Source organism: Pleurodeles waltl, chromosome 6 (assembly GCF_031143425.1).
Source record: "Pleurodeles waltl isolate 20211129_DDA chromosome 6, aPleWal1.hap1.20221129, whole genome shotgun sequence".
Taxonomy (NCBI): domain Eukaryota; kingdom Metazoa; phylum Chordata; class Amphibia; order Caudata; family Salamandridae; genus Pleurodeles; species Pleurodeles waltl.
Genome location: NC_090445.1, coordinates 1,673,071,367 through 1,673,095,344, shown reverse-complemented (window position 1 = coordinate 1,673,095,344; position 23,978 = coordinate 1,673,071,367). Strand labels below are relative to the sequence as shown.

At 44.4% G+C, this 23,978-nt stretch overlaps 1 protein-coding gene across 16 annotated transcripts in view; it reads right to left on the bottom strand.

The window, feature by feature from the left end:
* The window catches only part of DAB2IP (DAB2 interacting protein), a 1,276,993-nt gene that overhangs the window by 227,107 nt on the left and 1,025,908 nt on the right, over positions 1–23,978 (bottom strand). For all 16 annotated transcript variants that reach the window (XM_069241673.1, XM_069241675.1, XM_069241667.1 and 13 more), the window contains one exon: positions 12,901–13,054. In XM_069241673.1, the coding sequence (XP_069097774.1) occupies positions 12,901–13,054 (154 nt within the window). The remainder of the gene's footprint in view (positions 1–12,900; positions 13,055–23,978) is intronic.

Genomic DNA, 23,978 nt, shown 5'->3' with positions numbered 1-23,978 from the left:
GCGACACAGCGCTTGAGCAGCAGAAGGTGGCCCAGGACTGGATAAACACTAATCAGTTTTTGGCTGTAACTTCCATACCTGCCCCTTTGCAGTATTTTTGGCAAAATGTGGTTCACAATAAACTATGCCCTCAAGTCTTGCCAGAGCTTAATTTGTAAAACGAATACGTGCCGAGGTCCAAAGATTTGTTCAGAAGCTGTAGTTTGTTCTCTCCATGGTTGGGGGTGCCCAACACCAAGGCTGTGTAGTCTTGAACCCACCTCAGGTCTCTTTATTCCACAGTGGTTAATTTGTAAATAAAGAGGTGCCGGTGCTCAAAGCCCTCCTGTTAAACACGCAGCTGCTGCAATTAAATGTGGGAACACTGAGGCGGAATAATCCTGAAGCCACCTCGGGCCTCTTCAGTCCATATAAAACCACTCCCTGCCCCTTCAGCTCACTTTTACAGCTTTCTACTTTCTCCCTTTGTGACACTTTTTCATTTTTCCCTTCCTTCGTCTTTCCCACATGTATCTTTTGCTCGCAGCAAATGCTTGAGGCAGAAGATTAAGCCCCGGCCCTCAAAAATAAGTGCCTGTGCTCAGCACCGGAAACAACAAGCACAAATTAAGCACTGTTCTTCCACTACCACATACTCCCCCTGCCACTTGCTTCCACTGTTTGGGGTTCGTTTTCATACCTGCTTCCTTTCTTGGTCCTGGATTTTCCTTTTTCTCCTCCTCTGCTTTCATACTTGCCTTTGTGTTTGTCTCTCTCTTGCTCTGGGTCAAATTCTGATGAGGACAAATAAGTGCTGGTCCCAGCCCTTGTAGTTCCTCATCACTGCATTACTACACTTTTGAGTAACTTTACTCTAGTAAATGATTAATAACTAAAAGTAGTAAAGTTACTAAAAATTGTAAACATATGTATATTTACTCATGTAAAAGTTTACCTTTAGGACTAGGCCCCATAGTAGATCATGTGATGTCAAACGTTATAATCAGTACACTTGTATCACCAATCGAAAGCCTGATTTAGCGTTTGGCAGATGGGTTACTCCGTCACAAATGTGACGGATATCCCATCCACCGTATTATGATGTCTGTAGGATATAATGGACTCATAATCGGCGGACGCGATATCCATCCCATTTCTGACAGAGTAATCCCATCCGCCAAACTCTAAATCAGGCCAATAGTACCTTACAGCATGACCTCTGTGTGCTTATACCATGCTTATATGTACTTAACTCGATGGTACTCATTGTTTCTATGTCAACAGGATGAAAGGCTAAGTGGACATCAAGTATTCAAGCCTGTGACCTTCAGGTTACCCACCTGTCTCTACAGTGGATGCACTGGAGCACTGACTTATCTTTCTGGCTTACCTGATTAAACTGGGTTACTAAGAAAATCAGTCATGCATTAGTAGCGAATAGGGTCACAAATTAATTCCAAAACAGCTTGATGATGGATATGTCTGCTTTACGTCAATGGCTTTCCAAGTGTTTAAAAGGTGGAAAAGGATATAAGGTCATCAATTAGCATCAAGCCCAATTCTCTTCTCACAATCTTTTTTGGTATTTGCTAGACCACCATTAGCACATATTATATGCACATACATTCAGATGGGTTAGGAAAGATGTCCTGCTTAATCGGATGCCGAGCTCTCAAAACATGGCCCCCTTAAGTGCCCATGTCATTGAGATGGTCGAAGCCAAAGGCCAAGCCATACAAATTGAGACTTTCCTCTTCAAAAACTTTTGAACAAGTAAGATCATTCTCAGTTTACTGGTATTGACTATTCGAAGATTTATACTGCAGAATTTTGAAAACTTGCTAGGGAGCTTTTAACGCCATTTGCCAGTAGTGCCAGAAGGATGATGTCACGTGGATACAATCTGGGTAGGAAGGGCATGCCTGGCCCCTGGGAAGCATAAAGTGTCACCTTCTATCGTGGGCACTCCCTTTCTTACTTGGTACACCCTTCGTCCTTCCTCCGGCGTCAAAGTGCACACGTCTATGCTGTTGAAATACAACAAAGACATACAATCAGCATGAAGCAGTACACAGCCCAACTCCATCTAGCTACCCAAAAGGCCTCTTCTGCATGCAGTTCGTTCTGCAACTTGAACCCAGCACAGTTTCCATATGTATAACACCCTGTTGTAAATATCGACGTACGTGTGGATTAAAGATGCACGGATGCTTAGTTCAGATGCAGCACCGATATGTTGCCCACTCTTGGTCTCCTAGGTATGAATATTTCGCCCGATGCAGAACTTGGCAGAAAAGCCATCATGTGCTTGAAACTATCTCCTGATAGGGAGTTAATTCTTGGTAGAGTTGCGACTTCCCTTTCTCTTGGTCGCGATAATGCCAACTATGTTCCATGATCGATGAGGAGTGCTGGTGAACAGGCTGCAACAACCATTAATTGCAAGTTAGTCATCTGATCAAAAATGAAGAATTCCTCCTCAAAAACAAATTGCATTCTTGGAGATCTGGAGTGTAATAATTGACAGAACCAGGGGCACACACGGGTTTGCCTTGTGTGCTCTTCTGACACCTGAATTTTGAAGACAGATGATTAAGGGTGTAAATTCTTAGTGGTAGCTAGGACACGTATGGAGTCAGGGTGGGGGTGGCATTTTAATGTGCATTCACTGTGAACATGACAATCACCTTGTGTCGAAAAACACAGTACACGTGTCTTTGGGAAAAGTGATAGGATTGCTTCTAAAATCTCCAAAACAAGTCCCTGAATACAGAAACAGACAAGCATTTGCAATGCAATGGCCCTTGCTTTTGCACTAGTTAGAGCTCTTCATATTGTAAATTCCTAACTGGACTTTTCTTGCTATATAAATTGAAAATGAAAACTAAAAACAGTTGACATATGCAAGCCGATTCAAAGCGCCACAGCCGCCATGAGCATGAGCGCGAAGGAGAAACATGAAAGGAAAAAGAAGTTCGCTCGCAGTCCAACGTATTGGCAAAAGTGCAATTATCCATGTTACAGAGTCGATGGTCAAGGCGGTAACAAAACTGCCCCAAGGAGGGACAAACATAAAGCATTTACCAATGATAACAAAGGATTTTTGAAAGGCAAGTCCACGAACGAGTGATAGTGATGGGTGTGTTGTGGGCGTGGGTAAAAGCCCACATATAGATTACAACAGGAGAGAGTGCTTGCCCAATCAACCTAAAAAAACTGGTCGCCTATTCAAAGCTTTTGCACTTTAGTAAAGTCCTCAAAACAGTTAATTCCACAGTATGAAAATCTACTTTTTAGATAGCTTTCCATGGTAGGAAAACATATTTATATTCATTCATGAGCCTTTATAAAAACACACTTAAAAAATAAAAACAAAAGAAGAGAGTATAATACGAATGTAAAAGATGTGGGCTACTTTTGGTGGTGGTTTGGGCTTCGTTCCTCCTGCTCTCATCTTTATTGTGTTATCTGTGGATATTCAAGCATTCCTGCTTGAAACTAACGAGGAGTGTTGTCCACAGCAGCACAGAAGATGGAGACTGGGAAGCTTGAGCCAATACCGTATGGCCCTGCAGAGGTCAACTTTCATTGGAATGCTGAGAACATTGACATTTGTAAAAAGAATGCACACCATTGGCCCATGAAGACCTCATCAAAGCTTGATCTTCAGGACACTGACAAAAGATGAATTTGCATACAATCAACCTAAATGAAACACTTTTACATAATCAGTATCTATCCTCAGAATCCGTTATTGAAGCGCCCCCTATGGACCTACAATGCCCCCCCCCGCTTTATGCATAACGAGAGCCCAAAAAAGCCTCTACTCGCCATGATCTTCATGGATTTTTCTGGGATTGTGTGAACACCTTGAGCCAATCAGATATTTAAAAGCATAAATAATCTTGTATTGCATAGTTGGTTAAGCACTGTGTTTGTTACAAAAGAAACAAGCCAGAAGTTTATAAGATGTGTGCTTTGTTTGCATTAAGGAAATTGATCTAAACATTCAAAAATCATTACCAACGTCTTCATCCTAATATAAACATGTTTCATTGGGTAGTTCCTAAATTTGGATGGTCTGATTTCTAGAAACAGGCAACCACCTCTTTCTCCACTGATGGTCGTGCTAGTCATATGTGACATGGGATAATGCTACTGGACTACACACATCAAATAACATCCAATCAGGTGTGCTGGATGCAATAATCAATTCTAGTCATAACATGGTTAAAAAGTGCATGCAAGGAAAAAAGGAGTTCCCTTGATGGAGACTATTAAGGGATAACTTTATCTGATTTCAGGTAGGGAGATGAAACACTTTGGTAATGCAGAACATGGTGCCTCACTTACTTATTTTATGTGAAGATCAGCATGTATATTTCTCCCAGGATGCCGAGGGGCTTGGATGGTAGAAGTAAGAGCCTCTTGAGTATGTATTTCGCTGGTGCTATAACCAGCAGTAATCCTTAAGCGAACATCTGGAGCTCGGGTCCCCAGGCTCCCATTGTTTTGAAGGCACTGATAAACAGAGCATGGGAAGAGATCTCGGGGGCCCTCTCCGTTTCTTTTCTTCTTGACGGTCTAAAAATGGCTGACAGCCTCATTGTGTGTATGCCCTACCGTGGATTTCACAAGAAAGTTTAATCTTTTTGGAGTCTGGGGATATAAAAGCCAGGTGTCCTCTGCAGGGAGGCAGTGCTTAATTGTACACAATGAATTGAATGTTCCTAGCGTGAATGTCATACCCTGAGGGTGCTGGAGTAGCTTCTACAACACTTTTTTCGTGATGTGTAGTTGTTGTCAAAGTTGGGCGTTGTACACAGCAAGGCCTGGAGTTCTGTGAAATGAGCAGCCCCGGATCACCTGTGGACCATCCCCATGCGAATGCATCTGTCACAGGCTGTGACCTAAGATGTGGGCCTCTCTCGCCCTGAGCTTCAGGTAGGCCCTCTCATGCACCATTCAAAAAGACTTGAAATGCCTCCTTAGCGGGAGTCATCTCTCATCTGTGTCCTCTGACCCTCACGCTTGGTACAGATTGGTTTCACTGTCTGTGCTTGAGTTCTACAGCTATTGTCCCCCTGTCCTATGACTCAACTCAAAGATGCACCCCCCCATCTGTATGCTGTTGGCATTAGAAATGTGGTACCCACCCTTTATACAGTATTTGACGCATATCTTATGGACACCTGAATTACACCCTGATGCCCCTGTGCTCTTCGATCTTGAGAAATTTATAAGAGAAACTCTGTCTGTCAGTCTTGCTATTGACAACATTTTGAGCCTGCAATCCCCACTTACAACAAAATAAAGTTGTTACAACCTATAATTTAATTATCAGGCCTCATAAATCAATATTGCAACTGGCTCACCCCATTGGGTTTGAACAAGATTGAGAAACCAACACTAACTCAGTGGGAGTCATTCTGTTCTAGTTGGCAGCACTCCCTCTCTCATGTCAGTCAGTGCCAGAGAGCAGTGTTCAAAGAACAGTGCATCTCCGCGGGATAGGATTCAACACCCACAAGCATCCTGCTCCAGTGTAAACAATCCTGAGTGGGTGCCCGCCTTGAGCAACCCTCCATCTGCCTCCGGCTGGGCTTGCGCTCTATAAATACTTATACTTAAATACATACAAATAGAAGGGAACTATGACGCTGTCTGGCGCTCATCCTAGTCTGCATATGTTATACTTTCTAATGATGAGGGCACTATGCATGCAACTAAAATTCTGAAAAATGTTAACTTTTTCCTTCTCATGACAAAGCCATACTTGAACAGGTACCAGCACAGCCAGTATGCCTCGCATTTAAAACCGAGTACTGACCTATTGACTTTGCCAGTGGTTATTTGTGACCTTGTGGTGCATCAGAATGCATTCATACTTATGGGTCATAACACATATGTGGGCATACGACCCACCATAGCTGGGGGGGAGGTGGTGGGAGGCAGAGAGAGAGAGAGTGAGTGACAGCCTAAACCCCTATCCCCACCACACCAGGGGCGGCTCCTCCACTATGGCAGAGGAGCGTCGCCCCCACTCCAGCAGCAGCTGCTGCAAACCCTTTACAAGAAAACAATAATAACATTTGTTTATTATCATTTTCTTGTAAAAGGGGCGGGGCCACGGACTGTGACAAGGCCATCTTGGGCCGGCCAAACATACATGCGCACTCGGCTCTCTCCAGTCTGCCTCGAAGCGCCATGGCTGGGCGCTCCGTCCAATACTAACGCTGCTTTCATGCTGCCAGCACCATGAAAGCAGCATTAGGATTGGATGCAGGGCAGGCTGGGAGCCTGCAGTGGAAGACAGGAGAGGTGCGGTGCAGATCGGAGCAGCGCGTAAGGTACGTTCTATTTTTTTTTTATTATTATGTATTTTTTTTTTGTTGCCTCCAGCCCCCCACCTCCCTGCCACGCGCCACCCCTGCCCTTCTTCCCTCCTGCAAGCCGCCACTGCAAAACACCAAAATAAAAACATACAAAAGCTCCTGAGAGTGCAGCTGATCTCCTGGGGAGCTTTAAACATCCATAATGGACATTTCACAGGAGTTGGAAAACCCTCTGGAGGGTCTCCATCGCTCTTTGTCTCCCTCCATGTGATATCGGCTCCTCACCAGGTGACACTGTGAAGGGGCTGACATCATGTGACACACAGTGATACTTTTTCCGTTGGCAGGTGGGCCGATGGCTTGTTAAAATGATAAAATAAAAATGAAACACCCCACAGGAGTGCTTAAAATAGAGCAAGTGGCCGACAACACTTCACAGCTAGAGGGTCCTGATTTAAAAAAAGAATACATACCAAAAATATCAGGGCCTTCAGGGAAGCCCTGGACGGGTGATGGGGTAGGGCAGTCCTCCACCCGGGCTATCACTGATTGGGGCACTAAGGACCCTCATAATGTTTTTTTTTTTTTTAAAGAAATTAAAGGGAATGAGATGTGGGCTCATTTTTTAAGATGTTCACATCTGTGACATGCAGATGGACAACCTCTTGAGCCAATGATTAAAGCTAGCTAAATCACAGAGGCCAATGGTTGAAATGGGTGGACCAAAAGCCCTTTTCTATCTGTATGCTTTTGCGTACGCTGTTTCTATCCATGAACCCTATTTATTTCCATCGTACTCCACACCAGGGGCGGCTCCTCCGTTACGGCGGAGGAGCGTCACCCCCCGCCAGCAGCAGAATCTGCAAAACTTTCACAACGAGGGGATAATAAACCATGTTTATTATCCCCTCGTTGTGAAAGGGGCGGCATCTGGGATGAGAAGGTGTGAGGGGGAGTGCTCAGCACTCCCCCTCATTGCACATGTATGTTCGGCCGGCCGTCTGGGCCGGCCAAACACACATGCGTAGTAGGCTCTCTCCAGCCCAGCAACACAGTTGCTGGGCTGGAGAGAGTCTGCACAGGCTCCCAGTCTGCTCTGAGCAGCATCAGGATTGGCCGCAGGGCAGGCTGGGAGCCTGTGCCTGCGTTCAGCCAGCAGGGAAGAGGAGCGTGGCGTGGGATGCCGTCGAAAAGGTAAGTGATTTTTTTTTTTTTTTTTTTGCTTAATTTTATAAAATTTTAGGTCCCCCTCCCACCCCCCCCGCATGCGCTGAACCAGCCCCGCTCCTTTAGAACAAAGCAAGCCGCGACTGCGCCACACATGCATGCACAAATATGCTGCTGCCTTTTTTGGAGCTGCGCTCTTCCTATTTTGTATTGTTCAAACCTGCAAAATGGCTCAGTGGGCTAACTGATTATTGCAGATTAGGGTTCGGGGTGTGAAACATATGAGAACCTTTCAAAGGAAATACATGCCCACCACAGGTATGCTGCACGCAAAAAAGGCCAAGTACGAAACCTGCAAGAGGATGGGTCGAAGACAAGATATTTCCTTCAAGCACAAGATGTCTCATGGTGAGATATCATCTACTCAAACCCAGGCAAACGTCTGCAAAATGATGTGCTATACATTACGTTGAAAAATGTTCACATATAGCATAATGCGGGAATTATACAAGCATGCTAACCATTTTCATACAGGACTCGTCATGAGATCCAGAGGTAAGGACTTCGAGTGCAAGTGCAATTTAGTCTTCAAATTCTTAATAGGTCAGTAAAATGAATACCACTATAATGGGTGTACCAATATATGCTATTTACAGTGCTTTGAAATGGCCGAAGTATGGAAAATAGCGCTATTTAAAAAAGCAAGTTACAAAGTATCACGTTCAGGTATATCCCTAGCACGCCCCTCTTCCCATCACACGTCTGCAGCAAATCGCTCTAAGGGCTTCTACCAGCAGATGCCAAGAAGCCCCTCTACGCTTTGCACACAGTTGAACTGTTATGGTGATAAATAAATTGTGACAGCCGCCAAACAGCATCTCGGGCTGCGATCACCAACGAGGGGCCTGGTGGTTAATTCCGAGCTTTAACAAGGGAGAAAAATCAATGGCTAATTACTTGTAAGAATTGATCGCCAGCCCAATCTTTGTATTTCATCTTTGTAGACAAAAAAAACATTTCTGAAAACTGCTTCAAGCCCCTTTGTTTGCTCAAGAGGGGAGCACAGCCCTGGCTGATAATATCAGCAGTTAGGAGCCCTTCACTGGCCTCTCTCTTCCTCTAGATGAAAGGTTCCTCCCAGATATTGTCTAAAGAGATGAAGAGGCCTTTTCTGCTTTGAGAGCACAAGTGGATGACCTGTATTTTTTCCTTTGAGGAAGGAATAGAGGGAGCTTCAGTGCGTTCAGTATTTTCCCTGCATTTTGGAGAGCCAGAATGTTACTTTAAGTCCTCTTGTGTAGAGAATGGGTGCCCTTGTTAAGGTGCTTGCGTCCTTTCTGAACGTGGATGCCCCTATAGACTCTAGTATTCTCTCTGACTAGAGTCACAGAGGCCTCTGTACATGGAATTTATTGTTGAGCGATGAGTCATACTGTCCAATGGCCAGCGAGCTTTGAATAGGTAAAGGCCAGAAGAGGCGGCCCTATTCAGTAGAGATGGATTACTGAATTGGTGACTGGCCACGTCCTGTTACAGATGCATGTATGAATGGAAGTATATTGTATATCTATAGTACAAGCCTTGCCAAAAGGCAGCAGAGTGCTGTACATGGTCAAAGTCAAGTATAAAGTCACCAGGTAGTAACAGATGAACATGGGTCGTGGATGGTTAATGCATTGTGATGTAGTGTTCGTAAAAGAGGGGAGTGTTCAACTCTTTCCTAAATTGGAGCAGCGATGGAGTGGTCCTGATTAATCCACTGTATATGGGTCACTGTGTGCATGGATACGTGTGCCGTACAACACTGCCATTTGTTTCTTTCTGCTACACTGTACGGTTGTCCATTGCTTGGCTTTGGGTAACTCTTATGTTGTCAGCAGGGGCAGCTCCTCCGCTATGGTGGAGGAGTGTCGACCTCCGCCAGCAGCAGCATCTGCAAAACTTTAAAAATAAAATGATAATATACTATGTTTATTATCATTTTATTTTTAAAGGAGCGGGCCTTGGGAGATGACAGGGACGGAGGGGGAGTGGTGTGCACTCCTCTCAGCGCGCATGTGTGTTTCAGCCGGCCACCTCAGGATGGCCAAACACACATGCGCACTGAGCTCTCTCCAACCCAGCACTGTGTTGCCGGGTTGGGGACACCAGGCACAGGCTCCCAGTCTGCCTGGGAGCACAAAGCCAGGGCACTGAGGCCAATCCTGATGCTGCATGAGAGCAGCATCAGGATTGGCCACAGAGCAGGCTGGGAGCCTGTGCCTTCATTGCAGCCTGAAGACCAGTGATGCGTCGAGCAGTCAGGTAGGTTTGTTTATTTTTTTTGTTTGTTTTGTCATTGCCCCCCAGGCTCTCCCCCTCCCGCCACGCGCCATCCCACCATTTTACAGCACTGCGAGCCGCCACTGATTGCCAGGTTATCTGTGCCAGAGCCAGGAATCTAAAGCAGGCCTGGCAAAAATGTTCAAACGAGCCAATCCAGTCTACACTCCCTTGCTGTTTTTTTTTTTTTCAACCTCACTCTCTTGCTTGATCTGTCTTCAGCTCTTTTCACATGCTGTCATTCACGTTGGAGAGATGGAGAGAGAAGCAGTGGCCATGGGCATTCAAACACCACACTTAAATGAATATGATCCCCTGCTGACATGCCCAGTGGAATAAACAGCTGGCCTGGCCCTGATCATTGCACAGTACAAGTCCTTGATTCAATACTTTGTGAGAGTGGTTGTTATATATTTAAGCACATTTATTGTAGATGGTTCATATAAGGCTTGTTGACAGTTCATTGACGAGTTGTTGAGGTTGCAAATGCATGGTCAACAATAAGGAGTCAAGCTGAGTTGGGCATAAGTCTTGTTAGTGTGGCATGAACTAGGAATATAACTTGCTATGTATGTGCCGTTAATGTGGCTAATGTTAAGTAGCTATGTGTCTTGGAGGAGGCATATGGGGCACATGGCAAAGGCAGGCATGCAGACAAATGCCTCACATGCCTCTAGTCCTCTAAGAAGGAAGATAGTTCAGTTTGAGAAACAGCTGTGGAGATCTGTGTTCCAGCTGGTCACAAGTCCCAGTCCAGCATGACAAATTCAGCCTTTCATCTTTCCAGGGAGAATGAGGAGAGGACCATTTATTGGGGTGGTACTGACCTACGCAACCATCACTTTGTGTGTACAGTGGAATGTATTAGCAAAATAAATATACAGGGTAAGTGGTTGCAAGCCATCTTGAATCCCTGCAGGCCAGTGGACATGTCTCTTGAGTTTCTGTTTTGCCATTGATCCTGCTTGATATCACTTAAAGGTTTTGCAAATAATTCTGCTAAATTTCATATTACTGAAGACAGCAACATCAAGAGTATGGTAACGCTAACGACACCCACCTCTATCTCAATAGCTCCTCAGCCAATGAGATACAGTGATTCAAAGCCTGCCTCGAAAGCATCCAAACTTGGAGGTCAACAAACTTCCAGACGCTAAACCCCACGGAGAATGAATTCCTCCAGTTTTCCAACAAGACCAAACATTCTCAGCTTCCTAATGGGCTTCATTGCAACTGACAGAACAGGCCAAACCCCTCGACTTCCCCTCGACTCGAACGGCAGTCAAGGAACACATTGCTATGGAGACCAAAACAGCTTAGTTGCAACTCTCGTTACTGAAAGCATTTAAGCCTTAATTCTCTCCCACCTAGAGGGAGGCAACACCCTACTCAATGGAACCCTAGAGACTTCCCTTGCTCCCCTTAAAGGTATCCTTCAAGCAACAGCAGGGCCCATCAAGGGACTGAAGAACTATGACACTAGTGCTAAAGGGTCCAACCACAAGCGTCAATCATCTTCAAAATCAACTACACCTAGGTCAAGAGCACTCTTTAACTAGCTAACAAATTAACAATATCTAACGGTGAACACTAGATGACCAGGTCTGACATCGCCAGATTAGAGATGAAACAATGCAGGAAAGAGAAAACACACCTTTTCGGCCTGTGCCACCAGGATTTGAAACAACACCCCTCCAACATCAGAACAGCACAATTCACCTACAGTTCAGGAATAAGCTAAAATTTACTTTTTTCAAGGAACACTCCATCAGATAGGCTGCTTCTCATCACTTCCAATAACTCTTCCTCCCTTCCCACCCAAGTATCTCCAGTGGGGCTTGTGCTCAATTGCTAGCCAGCTAGGTTTTCACTTTAGAAATATCAAAAGTTGCATACATATAATATATATAATGTTTTTACCAAGGACCCTTCTTCATGTCACATTTCCTTTACAACAAGGATCTTCTAGATCTCACATTGGTTTTAATAAGGATCCTGATAAACATTATGACAATTTTATGGCAAAATAACCTAAATATAATTATGAAGCAACATAAGAGTAAACATGAGTGACAAGTGCACAAAAAGCAATAGACGAGCACTGCGCGTCAGCAGAATAAACAATACGGCAAAGTTATAAACAACTAATGCAAACAGGCAGTGGATGTAATGAATGTAAACAAATGAATCTACTGCCTCGAGATTATGCATTAAACTGCTGAATAAGTACAGCAAGGAAATGCAAGTGGAAATGGCAGGCGGGAGTCAGTGGCGGCCGCCGCAAATCTCAATGGGGGGGACGAAAGGGACGGGGGCAAGAACAAAGAAAAATGTTTTATAAAAGACATATACCTTCTGCCGCCGCCGTCTCCAGACGTCTCGCTTGTTGCTCCTCTTCATTTGGTGTCCCAACATTTACTGGGACACCAGCACAGGCTCCCCAGCAATCCTGCTGCTGCTTTCATGCTAAAGCTAGCATGAAAGCAACGCTAGGATTGGTCTGAGCGGTTTGGACTGCCACTCAGACACAGCCCTGGGGTCTGTGCAATTCCTCCCGCCCGCTGTTAAACACATCCAGGCTGGAGAAACCTAAGTGCGCATGTGTGTTTGACTGGCCTCAGGCGGCCTGACTCACACACATGCGCACTTAGGAGTACTCTTTCCTCTCCCCCCCCACCTCCCGTGGCCCAGCCCCGAGATGAAAAATGAAACAATAGTGGAACTATTGTTTCATTTTTCATCTCCTGGCTGTTGGCCAGGGGGGTGAAGCTTCTCCGCCATTGCGGAGGATCCGCCCTGGAAGTGCCTATCAGTGTCGCCTCATGCTGGGCGGCTGTAACATCGCCAGGGCGAGGCCAATCCTGTGCCATGCAAAGGGGTATAGTGAGGCCAGTCTCCCTGATAAAGTGGTCACAGTTTTTTAATACGCTTTTTTTATATATAACATCTGGTGTCCTCTGCTGCTGGTACCCTAAGCTGCTGTCTAGCCTTGGATTTCTCAAATGTTTTTATAATTTAGAACCCTGTGTGTCATGACACTGAATTCCAATAATCAATGCAGGTTTGACGGATTGCACAAAAGATTGATTGGTCTTACCTCGAAACAGTAATCCTGTCCCAGGATGCTGCTGTGAACGGGTTTGATAACCACCTCCTCCTCCATGCTTAGATCGAGGGCTTCAGCGGCACTACTGGGACTGAGCAGCGACTCGTGAGACCGCGATTCTTTCAATCTCGGCATTAGTTGGGATCTGCAGAGGAAAGAGAGACAAAACACTTCCAGGTCAATCAACTGTTTGTCTCATAAGTTCTACATTACATCAGATGATTTTAATAGATTTCTACAATATGAACTCCATCAAACGAGTCCTATATATATAGTACTCGTAAGTCTGGCATCAAGGGGGGAATATACAGTATGTAAAGATTTGAAGATTACATCTGGAGAGGATTACAACATGCAATTCCTTTAATACGACAACCAAAAGTGTAATCATGCTTTGATAGGAAAGCTTCTCTGTATCATTTTCAATACAGTAAGGGGGACAAGAGAAGACTAAATACCACAAGCTGACTTACTACTGCCCAGTTCTATATTATACAAATCTGTACATTTATTGAAATAAAAGTCTACATTTTGGTCCTGAAAGCTAAAGTGGCATTGAAGTTAGCAACCAAAGTGATCACGATAAACGTATCCCTTATAAACCAGTAAGAAGGTTGCAGTACATCACATGAGACCAAGTTGGATTCACTGATGATGCTGTGTATACGTCATCAAGATAGTTCAGTGAGTGAATGTTTGCTGCTGAGGTGTGTGTGCAATCTTCTTACAGGTTCAGGTCTTGGGGCGGGACTCAACCATTCCTTCTGCAAAGCACTGGGTTGTAATAATAATAATATGATTTATTAAAATAGCTTCACAGCTAAAGGCTAGTGGAAGCCAACACCCAGTGGATACCATGTTACTAAAATATTTGTTTCTGTGCTATGGTGTGGAGAGTCAGGCCCAGCGTGGAGGGGCAAACCCAGCCAGGATCTGCAGTGCAGGCAATAAGAAGTAATGTACACAATGGGAAACATCCTGAACAACTAGGTCTAAACCACTTCTTGCCTGAACCACTACTGCTAAACAACTAAAGATTCTCTACAACTAAGTACTGAACAGCTACTGTCTAAACAACAATTGTGCCTGAACAACAATTGCCTGAACAACTAATTTTAAGATAAGGTTTTCTTTTTGGTTTTTATGGTTTATTAGTTGTTTAGAATATATATATATATAGATATATATATATATATATATATATATATATATATATCTATATATATATATATATATAAATATATATATATTAGTTGTTCAGGCAATTGTTATTCAGGCACAATTGTTGTTTAGACAGTAGTTGTCCAGTACTTAGTTGTAGAGACTTTTTAGTTTTTTTGCAGTAGTGGTTTAGGCTATAGTTGTTTAGGACCTAGGTGTTCCATCACATATTCTGGGTTTAGCTTTATAAACCCCGCACAAAACTGAGTAGAAAAGTCTTCTGTTGTGAGTCACGTGGAATCGAGAGGAAGCATTTGCTTTCAGTGCGTGGGTCAGTCCTTCAAAGCCCTGGTGTGTGTTTACAATTCTAAAGTATGACCTGAAATGCACAAAATATGTATTTCATCAGCTGGGTGAGTGGCACAGAATAACAACAGTGATTCTGTCATTGCTGGTGTCATAGACAATATTAACTATGATGTCACCTGTGCTTTTGTATGATGTAATTAGGAAATAAATGTTTGGGACCAATTGATCCTTTCATATTGTTACTGTGCCCTAGAAACCGTTGTGTAGATCCTAAATTCTGCTGCTTTGGACACCTCGGACAACATTTCACACGTACATCTAAGATGCCCACCCCAGCTGCTATTCTTGGAACTATCTTCTCTTGGTTTGTAACAATGTGCCGTCTCCCGCACTCGTCTTCCCACTAAATACCTGGTTCTCCCCCGCCCTCAAATTGGACATTTACAATTTTTTCAGCATTTTCTTTTCCCTCGTCCATTTTGTTACACCCAAACCTTCCGAAAGCCCCTGCTCTGCGAAGATGTGCACTAGAAAAGCACTGTCTATGAATGAATGAATGAATGAATAAATAAAGGGTCCTAGAAGTCTTATAGAATGAATTCAAGACATATTTGGGACCTGGACAATAAGAACAACAAGAAGATGATTAGGGGAGACTTGGAGATGAACAGACCTGAAGACCTATATGAAGCAAACAATGTGAACAATACTTAAAGGACTTGGTAGATGCTGAGGATGCAAAAAAACTTAGTTTGTCTATTTTGAATTTCAGACTATTTTGTTATTCACTTTGTTTTTGAAACTATGATTCTCAGTTGTTTGCACTATTCTGGCTTTTAGAATCAGAGTTCGGGTTCTTTCTGCACGTGGATATCTACTTGGAACAGTTCCCTGAATCTCAATGCTAACAGCCTAGAACAGAGGTCTTCAAACTTTTTAATGCAGCGCCCCCCCCAGTTGAAAAATAAAAATCATTGGGCCCCCCTCAGAATGTTTCACAATTATTTTATAAACATGGCAATGTTTAAATATGTCTAAACCTATTTAAACATTGCAGTTAAGTACTGTTACCCTTTCAAAACTGCAATAACATGCTTCTGCTTAAAACAAAGGCCTTTTATCTGTATAATATTTATTTTGGCCAGAGTCTGGGGCCCCCCCCTGGGATCACTTCAGGCCCCCCTAGGGGGGCCCGCCCCCCAGTTTGAAGACCTCTGGCCTAGAACAACATTCATAAACCTTTAGGCATTGAAGGTGCTTCTAAAATGAAACTCATTATTAAAATCAGTGTTTCTGCAAGAGCATAGCGTAACTCAAGCAGATATGTCCTTTCTGGAAGACCTTTTTACTTGAATAAGAGAAGAACAGGGAATGAAGTCAGCTGAAAGTACAGTTGTGGGACAATGAGAGGGCCCATGCAAATCTTTGGGCACCACAAATTTAGAATATATGGAATACACAAAAATGTCTTCAACCACCAGGGACACTCATGAACATACACTAACAAAATGCTGTTGGCATCCATTGGGCACTCATAAGCGAGAGAGTTTGCCAGCCTCAGCTTTCAAGCAAGGACGATAATCATGAGTTTGGAATGTCCTTCAAACACATAGGGCAACGTACTAAGCCCACTACCCAATGCCAACCAGGTGGCAATGAAGAGTTTTCCAAGGTGAAAGATTGGATGCCCTTGGGTCTAGAATGGCAACCTGTTATGGATCTCAAAATATCGAGTGTTATATATCCATTGACAAAAATGGAGACACTCTGAGATAGGCTGTTGTTTTCCTAGGAAGGCGACCTGTTTCTGGATCGTTGCATGCCAAAATATTGTTTTATATATCGCCTACAAAAATAGGGACTGCAGAATATCAACAAAAATAGAGAGCTAACATAAGTATTTATAAGTAAGTATAGATGGAGTACTTTTTAACTCTAGATGTACGTTCTACACATCATGAAAAAATACTGAGAAATATATATAGGTAATAACAGTAAATCTATAATACTTAACGTATCTTTAATTAATGGTGTAATGATAATCGATATTCTGATTTTACTATTATTAAGTCGTCCACATCTACATAACTGATGTATATATATATATATATATATATATATATATAAAATCATTGCCAAGTGATTGAATGTGTTTTATTCAAACAAAAGAATACCGCAGTATCTGAGCAAAGCAGCTCACTGTACTTTCTAGCCTCTAGCTTCAGAAATATAAAGACAACCTTGCTGTCACTCTGCAAGAAAATGATGAGGGCTGAAAAAATGAGACGTTGTCACACGGCGTCTTTCCCATGCAGCTCCACACGAATCGCTCACCCATTTTTCCCCATCATGACCTCTGAATCAGCAGCTGTCAGACAGGGTCTATGACCCTCCTGCTGGTGACGTCAGTCCTATCATGCATTTTCCACGTCTTCTATGTTTGATAGGGAGCAGATTTACAAAGCTCATTACTCGAGAATGGCTAGTGATGGCGACTCACTCCCATACAGACTCCAGGTTCTATCTTTAGACTTTTCTTTTACATACCGCTACAATCTGGTGTTTTAGTTAGGTCAGATGAGTTGTTGGAAACCATTTATTTTCCCATATCCCTTTATGGCTCTAATACAATAGAGTAGGCTAAGTTTGATTTTACTGAGGTAATGTCATCTCTTAAATGTAACTTCTTTCCTAATTTAGGTTTCCTGCCTTTCTCCAGGAGGCATTTTGGGTGGTGCTGTGTGACATTATTGCTAATTCTCCAGGCAGAGCTTTATGGAGCGAGGAGCAAATGGCAGGTGCCTGGGTGCCCCTTCACAGAACATCTGTAGTTGGCAGGATGCCTGGAGCATGTGTCCCTTCCCTTATTTGCCAAGTGCTTCTTTGATATTCACAGAAGATGAGGGGTTACAGTGTGGTATTTTGAATGATAAGGGGGGCTCACGACGTGTGTGAGTGAAAGGAGCCCCAAGGCTCTAGGTTATCTGCCTGACTTCAAAATGGCGCCAATCTCACAATTTATGATTTTGTGACTTTGACGCCACTACTGGTTGCTACAGGCCATTGGAGCCCATGTCTTGCCAATGATTGGTTGTGGCCCACATTTCTAGGTGCCAGGGATACCAAGGGATCTTACTGGTACCAAGGTACAATTAGGGAACTGTAATTTAGTTTTATTTAGTAGCTTTAAACTATAATAAACTATAATATCTGCAAATCATTAATGGACCTGAAGACTAGCCTCATCTTAGATAAACCTTTCCTACAGTAAAGCAGGAATGCCTGGAGTCACTCTCAGGTAGGGAAAGGATTGATACAATCTCCCACGAAAGCAGGGAATGGTACAGAGTGGGTCAGTACAATCCAAACTGGCCACAATAGCAGACCTGGATGTATCCTGAAGTTCATTGGTTCTCCTGTGAAACAAACATCTTTAGTTTGGTTCTATTTAGTCATGTTAGAAGGTCATTCTAGCTGCAGGGTGGTTTCGCAAGGTGAACCCCATGAGGTCTCAGCTCACCTGAGCCATGTCCCTTTTCTTTCTGGTTTGGAGTCACTCCCTTTTCATGCACTTAGTGGTACAACTTTGTTTTTACCTCTGGAATGTCACATCGACTTAACTGCTTCCAAAATCGTTTGATTTTTTTCAAGCATTGGGAAAAACTGTTACCTTCTGGTTGAAGTACCTCTGTGCTGCACAGAGGAGCTTCTACAAAAGACCAGATCAATATAAGCTACCTGACCCAGGGGACCAATATATCTGGCACGGGGGGGCATGCTGGATTTTATGATCAATCAAGTTGGGGTGCCAAGATCAAAACTCCTAACTCCAGCCAACAACATTCGAGAGCATCAACTCCGTATGTATTCACAGGTGTTTAAAAGACTAGCATGGCCAGACACTGAGTGGCTGAGAAAAGTTACATTCCACGGTATGTAGGGCGGGCTATCGGAATGTGATATCTGAAATTCCCAGACAGTCCTTGGCAGAGGATAAAAGGGAGAGACCATACGATGTAGCCACTCACAAACTGGACACACTGAGCAGCGGTTAGTTTATCTGCAGGCACACATGATGCCAAACAGCTGAACCACAGTAGATCAGTTTTTTCCTGTCCTTCAAGGCCTACGGACTGAATGTGTATTGTGACTGAAAATGAAACAAGGATGGTCTCTCGGTGGGCAACCTCAAGGAAGGTATCTTCGACAGTGAAGATGCAACGGCGTTACCACGCATAGGGCCAATCATCTTGTGATATCAAAATGTCTTTGTACCATTCATACATCACAATACTGGTAACTCAAACACACAACACACAACACACAGGTAAGGATCTTTGGAGTTTGGAGAAACTGTGAATCATGCTACGTGTTTCAGTGAAGGACATGTGCACTCCGCAGTTTTTTGATCTGGTGCTCTCCTTGTTCAAAAGGTTCTGATCCTGACCGGTGGGATTTTCCCATGAACTATGTTCTCTGGTTTTGTTGTACAAAGGAGTCACCTGGGGGCCTGAACTTGCTTCTGCCTTAGACCTCGTGTAGCAAAGTCTTCGGTGAGGATAGCAATCTGAGTAAACAAGTATTAGTGATCACTAATCAAGCAAATTCTCCAAAATCCATACTGTCTCTTCTAGGCCATTTCATCACCGGCTACGCTTTCAACAGCCAAATGAAATTGTCAGCCTGAGGGCAAGACATGGGGACTAGAGAGGCATAACTAGGACATATGGGAAGTTAGATAAAGCTGTGCATTTGTGCCAAAGACCATGCATGCTCGTAGTACCCCACGGTGTTTACTCCCTTCAAGCATACGATGACGTAGGCATTTCAATACAACCTGTGCTTCCTTTATGCCCACTGCCCTATGAATTGCAGATCCTCGTTGTGATTTAGAAGAAATACCGCAAAAGTATTTTCGCGCCCAAAAAGACTGATACACGAGAAGTGCTGGAAATAAGGCGCTGTGAAATTACCATAGTATTCCATGTTTCGCCAACGGAATGGCGACTTACTGAATATATCAGCATTAGTTTGCAGTTTTTCACTGGAAATTCTCAAATTGGGTGCTTTTCCAGGCATAATTCTGCAAAGTTTCACCTTGCAAAAATTGTGCATGGAAAATCTGATATGGTCACACCACATAGAAATGACTGCATTTCTTGGAATAGGTGTCTTGTTGTAAAGGCATCTCCTTACCTTCTGTGCCATTTAGTTGGCCAGTGTCACATAAGCAGTAGCTTGTCCTGTAAAGTCATGCTGTGACCTCCCAGACCCTGTACATAGTGTGCACGGTGGGACCCTCAGACGTGGCCTTCATCAGAGCCCGCACCCGTGCTGAATGAGAACCAGGCCTATTATAGGTAAGGTCTTGGCTCCTGCCCTGATCAGATGTGAAAATGGGCTGAAAAGAGCCCTGTTGATTGATGGATTGTGCTGGAGAGGCCTCGGCTGGATTCACAGCTGGAAGCCCACAAACTACCCGCTATGTCTTGTCTTAATCATGCTCTAATTGGATGGTGATTGTGCTGATGGAGGCAGAGGAGAAGCAATTAGGCAAGAAATTAGTAAAGGTTAGAGTGGGCGGGTGAATATTGGTGGAGCCAGAGAAAATCACTCCTCCATTGAGTCATCAAAACAGAAAATGCAAAGGTTTAAGAAATATGAGTGTCATGCAGAAGGTGTACCATTGTTACTGCCTTAAATGCCAACTTTTGGCAATTTCCTCGTGCTTATTGTTAGCGACTTAAATCTGTGGTGCATGAGGTAAATTTACTATGATATCATTTTCTAGATCCTGTTAACTTTATTATGGCGTTGTTTTCTAGATCCCGGTAACTTTATTATGGCGTCATTTTCTATATCCCCAAAGGAAATGAATATGGCAAATGGAAGCAATTCAGTTTTCGTACCACTGATTAGGAAATACCCTCAATTTAGTCACTCACGTGCCTACTTAACCATAAAAGCACTCAAGGAACATACACGTGGAGCTAGCTTTCAAGGGGCATCCTAGTAACAAATGCAGATCTCAAAGCCCACTGTTCCACCAGGAGGGCAGTGGTGTAACATGAGCCCCTGCAGTCCCTGTGGTGCGCCCCCCCCCCGAGTCGCAGGGGCGCTCCTCAGCACAGCACTGTGTGGAAATGGGGCCCCTCCATGTACTTTTCAGGGGGGCCCTCTCAAGTTTTGTTACGCCAGTTGGGGGGGGGGGAACTCCACAAGGCCCCTTCAGCTAAGTACCCTGGTCTGAGAGCTCCTGATAGAGTCTGGTACAGGGTCCCTCCATGTACTTTGTGGGGGGCCCCCTCAAGATTCATTACGCGACTTCAGGAGGGTGTATGTCATGACATTTGCTTCCCTGACAGAGGGTCGCCCTTAGAATTTAGAAATCCCCACTTGTCTAGCGGGGATCTCTCTGGGGATCTCTCTGCTGAGAAGTGAGCCACTAGCAAAAATTCAAGCCATCAGCAAACTGTTTTGTTCAAAGAAAACAGCAGAGCAGGTGTTTATTTATTCTGAACAAAAAGCAAATTGTTTGGATGCACAAGGAACCTTTTCCCTGTGCAAGGTGGCAGGCAGAAGTCCTAAAACAAAAAGTGGTGAGACTACCAAGTTAAGCAAATGCAAGTGACATCACGGCGCATGACTTCGCACGTGGCATCACAAGAAGTGACATCAGAACCCATTACTTTACAGGAAGTGGCATTAGATCTAAAGACCTCACACATATGTTTAGTAGGTCTATCATGAGTGCATTATGAGAATACATACAAACACTCCTCGCATGTAACGCGTACCTGACGCAAGGTAACGCAATGCAGGGCAATGTGCTGCCTTGTGTTTATGTTTTTTTAACAAATTAACTCAACCAGGATTTGTTTTTTCACTATAAATCCCAAAATATTTTTTGCGTCAGGTTTGCACCAGAACAATGATGCAACCCTAACGCAAAATCTGCGCCTCAATTTCTACATTTTTTTTTCAACTCTCCCACAAAGAAATTGGCAACAAGGAGAAACAGGACAGTAAATCTGTTCTGCTTAATTGGTGGCAAAGTGTGAATTTTTAAATATCTTATAAGGTTAATACACCTGCTGCAGAGATCTTTGAGTTCCTCATAAATCTGAGAGAATATGATTACTGGTGAGATAACAGTGGTGGTTAACACATTTGCTGGAAAGATCTGTGTTTTGCCTAGTGCCCCTTTTAACTCAAAGTGACATAGATTTTTTATGTAGATAGGTAAGTGGATTACTGCTTTTAACATAGAGATACTTATGTTACTTGCAGTTCATAAATTGTATTCCATCTAATATAGTGCAGTGAGCTATGGTATGTAGCTCTTACGCCTTGTAACCCTCACTGTCTTAAGTAACATCCTGCACATTGATTTACAAATGTGTGTGATTTACAAATGTGTGTGACTGACTGTCAATGTAAGGAGTGTGTTTGATTTAAAGCGCTCAGACATCCTGTATTCTTTAGAGTAGCACTTTAACAGAATTAAAAAATAGCAGTATTTAAATTGTTATTTGGTGTAAATACCAGGACACACCAACACATCTGAGATTCTTGCAGAAAAGCATGCATATCACTCATATGCAGGGACTACACAAGGTCAAAGTGTGCCAGTCTTAAGGACCTGTAAAGTATTAAAAGGCTCTGGGTCTTTGTGTCCCCTCCACTGCGTTTCCATCCACATGTTAGGCTCCAGATATGTGCAATGCAGGATACTCCAACAAAAGCAGGCCTGAAGACCTTTAAATTTGGCCTTCGTTAGGGGCCCAGCTGGACTTAAAATTATAAAAGCCCCCTGCACCTTGAGGGTGTCTGAAAATTGCATCGAAACATGTTCACCATTTTACAGTAGGGCCCACCTTCTTCTTGGCAGGGTGGGCGGCGTCCACCCTGTGAAAATAGTGGGTGGACACTGTCCACCCAAGTTCCCCCGACTTGTGCCCTGCACGGGGGCCATGAAACCTTTTCTCTGCCCGTTTCTGCCATGCCTCGCAGGGTGGATACTGCATGCACATAACAGGTCGCCCCACTGTACTTTGGTCCAGTGGCTGACTTGTGGGTCAAAGGTCAATGCCGGCGGAGCCCGGGGGTGCACCGCCGAAATTAACCCAGCGTTTTTCCTATATCTAAGTAGACCACGGAAACCAGGTGTTGGCAGGGCCAGAGGGCCATCAGTTTATGTGAATGTGAATAAAGGGTCTCAGACGACATTGTCTGAATGATGCAATCGGACTGGCTGCTGGGCAGTCATTCATTCCACCCACAATCGCAAACAAAGCAAACACAAATCCTAGGCAAGTCACAACCGACAACAAAAAATGTTGACACAAATACAAATATCGATTTTTGCTGCTGCAAAACAGCACTGACGTCCATAACCAAAGCGAAAGGAAGCACAAAGCGATCCGTGCTTACAATGTGTAACAAGACGCAGAACTGAACTTCAATGCAAACCAGCATCACCTGCGCAATGTCTGTCATTCGGCCCAGGAACAACCTGCGGAGTCTTTCTAGACTGGTGCTTGGTCGACAAACAAAAGTTTATACAGAAGACCTCACAATCTGGGAAGTGGCGTAACAAAGGCCGCCGCAGCACCTGCAGTGTGGGGGCCCTCAGCACAGTACAGTGTGCACGAACTGCAGGCCCCTGGCTGGGTTCAAGGGGGAGGGGCCCTCCTTCAGGAAATTTGCAGGGGCCCCCTCAAGTTTCGTTACGCTACTGAACAAGGGCTTGCTTGATAACACTGGCGCGGCCCAGGAATGCGCTGGGCGGGGTTTGGCTGTGGTTCACGCGGAGTTCATGCATCAGGTACAAGGTGCCCCATCGATCATGCACGCGGAGTCAATGCATCAGGTACAAGGTGCCCCATCGACCATGCCCCCCAGAGGTAGGTAATGTGACAGCATCGGGTACACGGTGTCCATCGTATGTGCCATCCAGAGATAATGTGAATGCGACGGGTACAAGGTGGCCCATCGAACATGCCCCCCCTCCCCGATGTAATGTGACTGCATCGGGTACCAGGTGCCCCATTGAGCATGCCCCCCAGAGGTAATGTGAATGCATTGGGTACGTGGTGGCCATGCCCCCAGAGGTAATGTGAATGCGTTGGGTACAAGGTGGCTATGCCCACTCCACCCCCCTGCCCCGGGGGTAATGTGAATGCGTTTGGTACGAGGTGGCCTTTCATGCATGCCCCCCATAGGTAATGTGAATGCGCTGGGTACAAGGTGCTCCATCGAGCATGTCCCCCCAGAAGTAATTTGACTGTATGGGGTACGAGGTGCCCCATCGCGCATCCCTCCTCAGAGGTAAAGTGCATCGTTGGGTACAAGGTGGCCATGCCCCCCAGAGGTAATGTGCATACGTTTGGGTACAAGGTGGCCCATCGAGCATGTCCCCCCAGAGGTAATGTGAATCGCTGGGTACAAGGTGGCCATGCCCCCCCCCCCGAGGTAATGTGAATGCGTTGGGTACAAAGTGGCCTCTCATGCATGCCCCCCAGAGGTAATGTGAATGCATTGGGTACAAGGTGGCCTCTCATGCATGCCCCCCAGAGGTAATGTGAATGCGTTGGGTA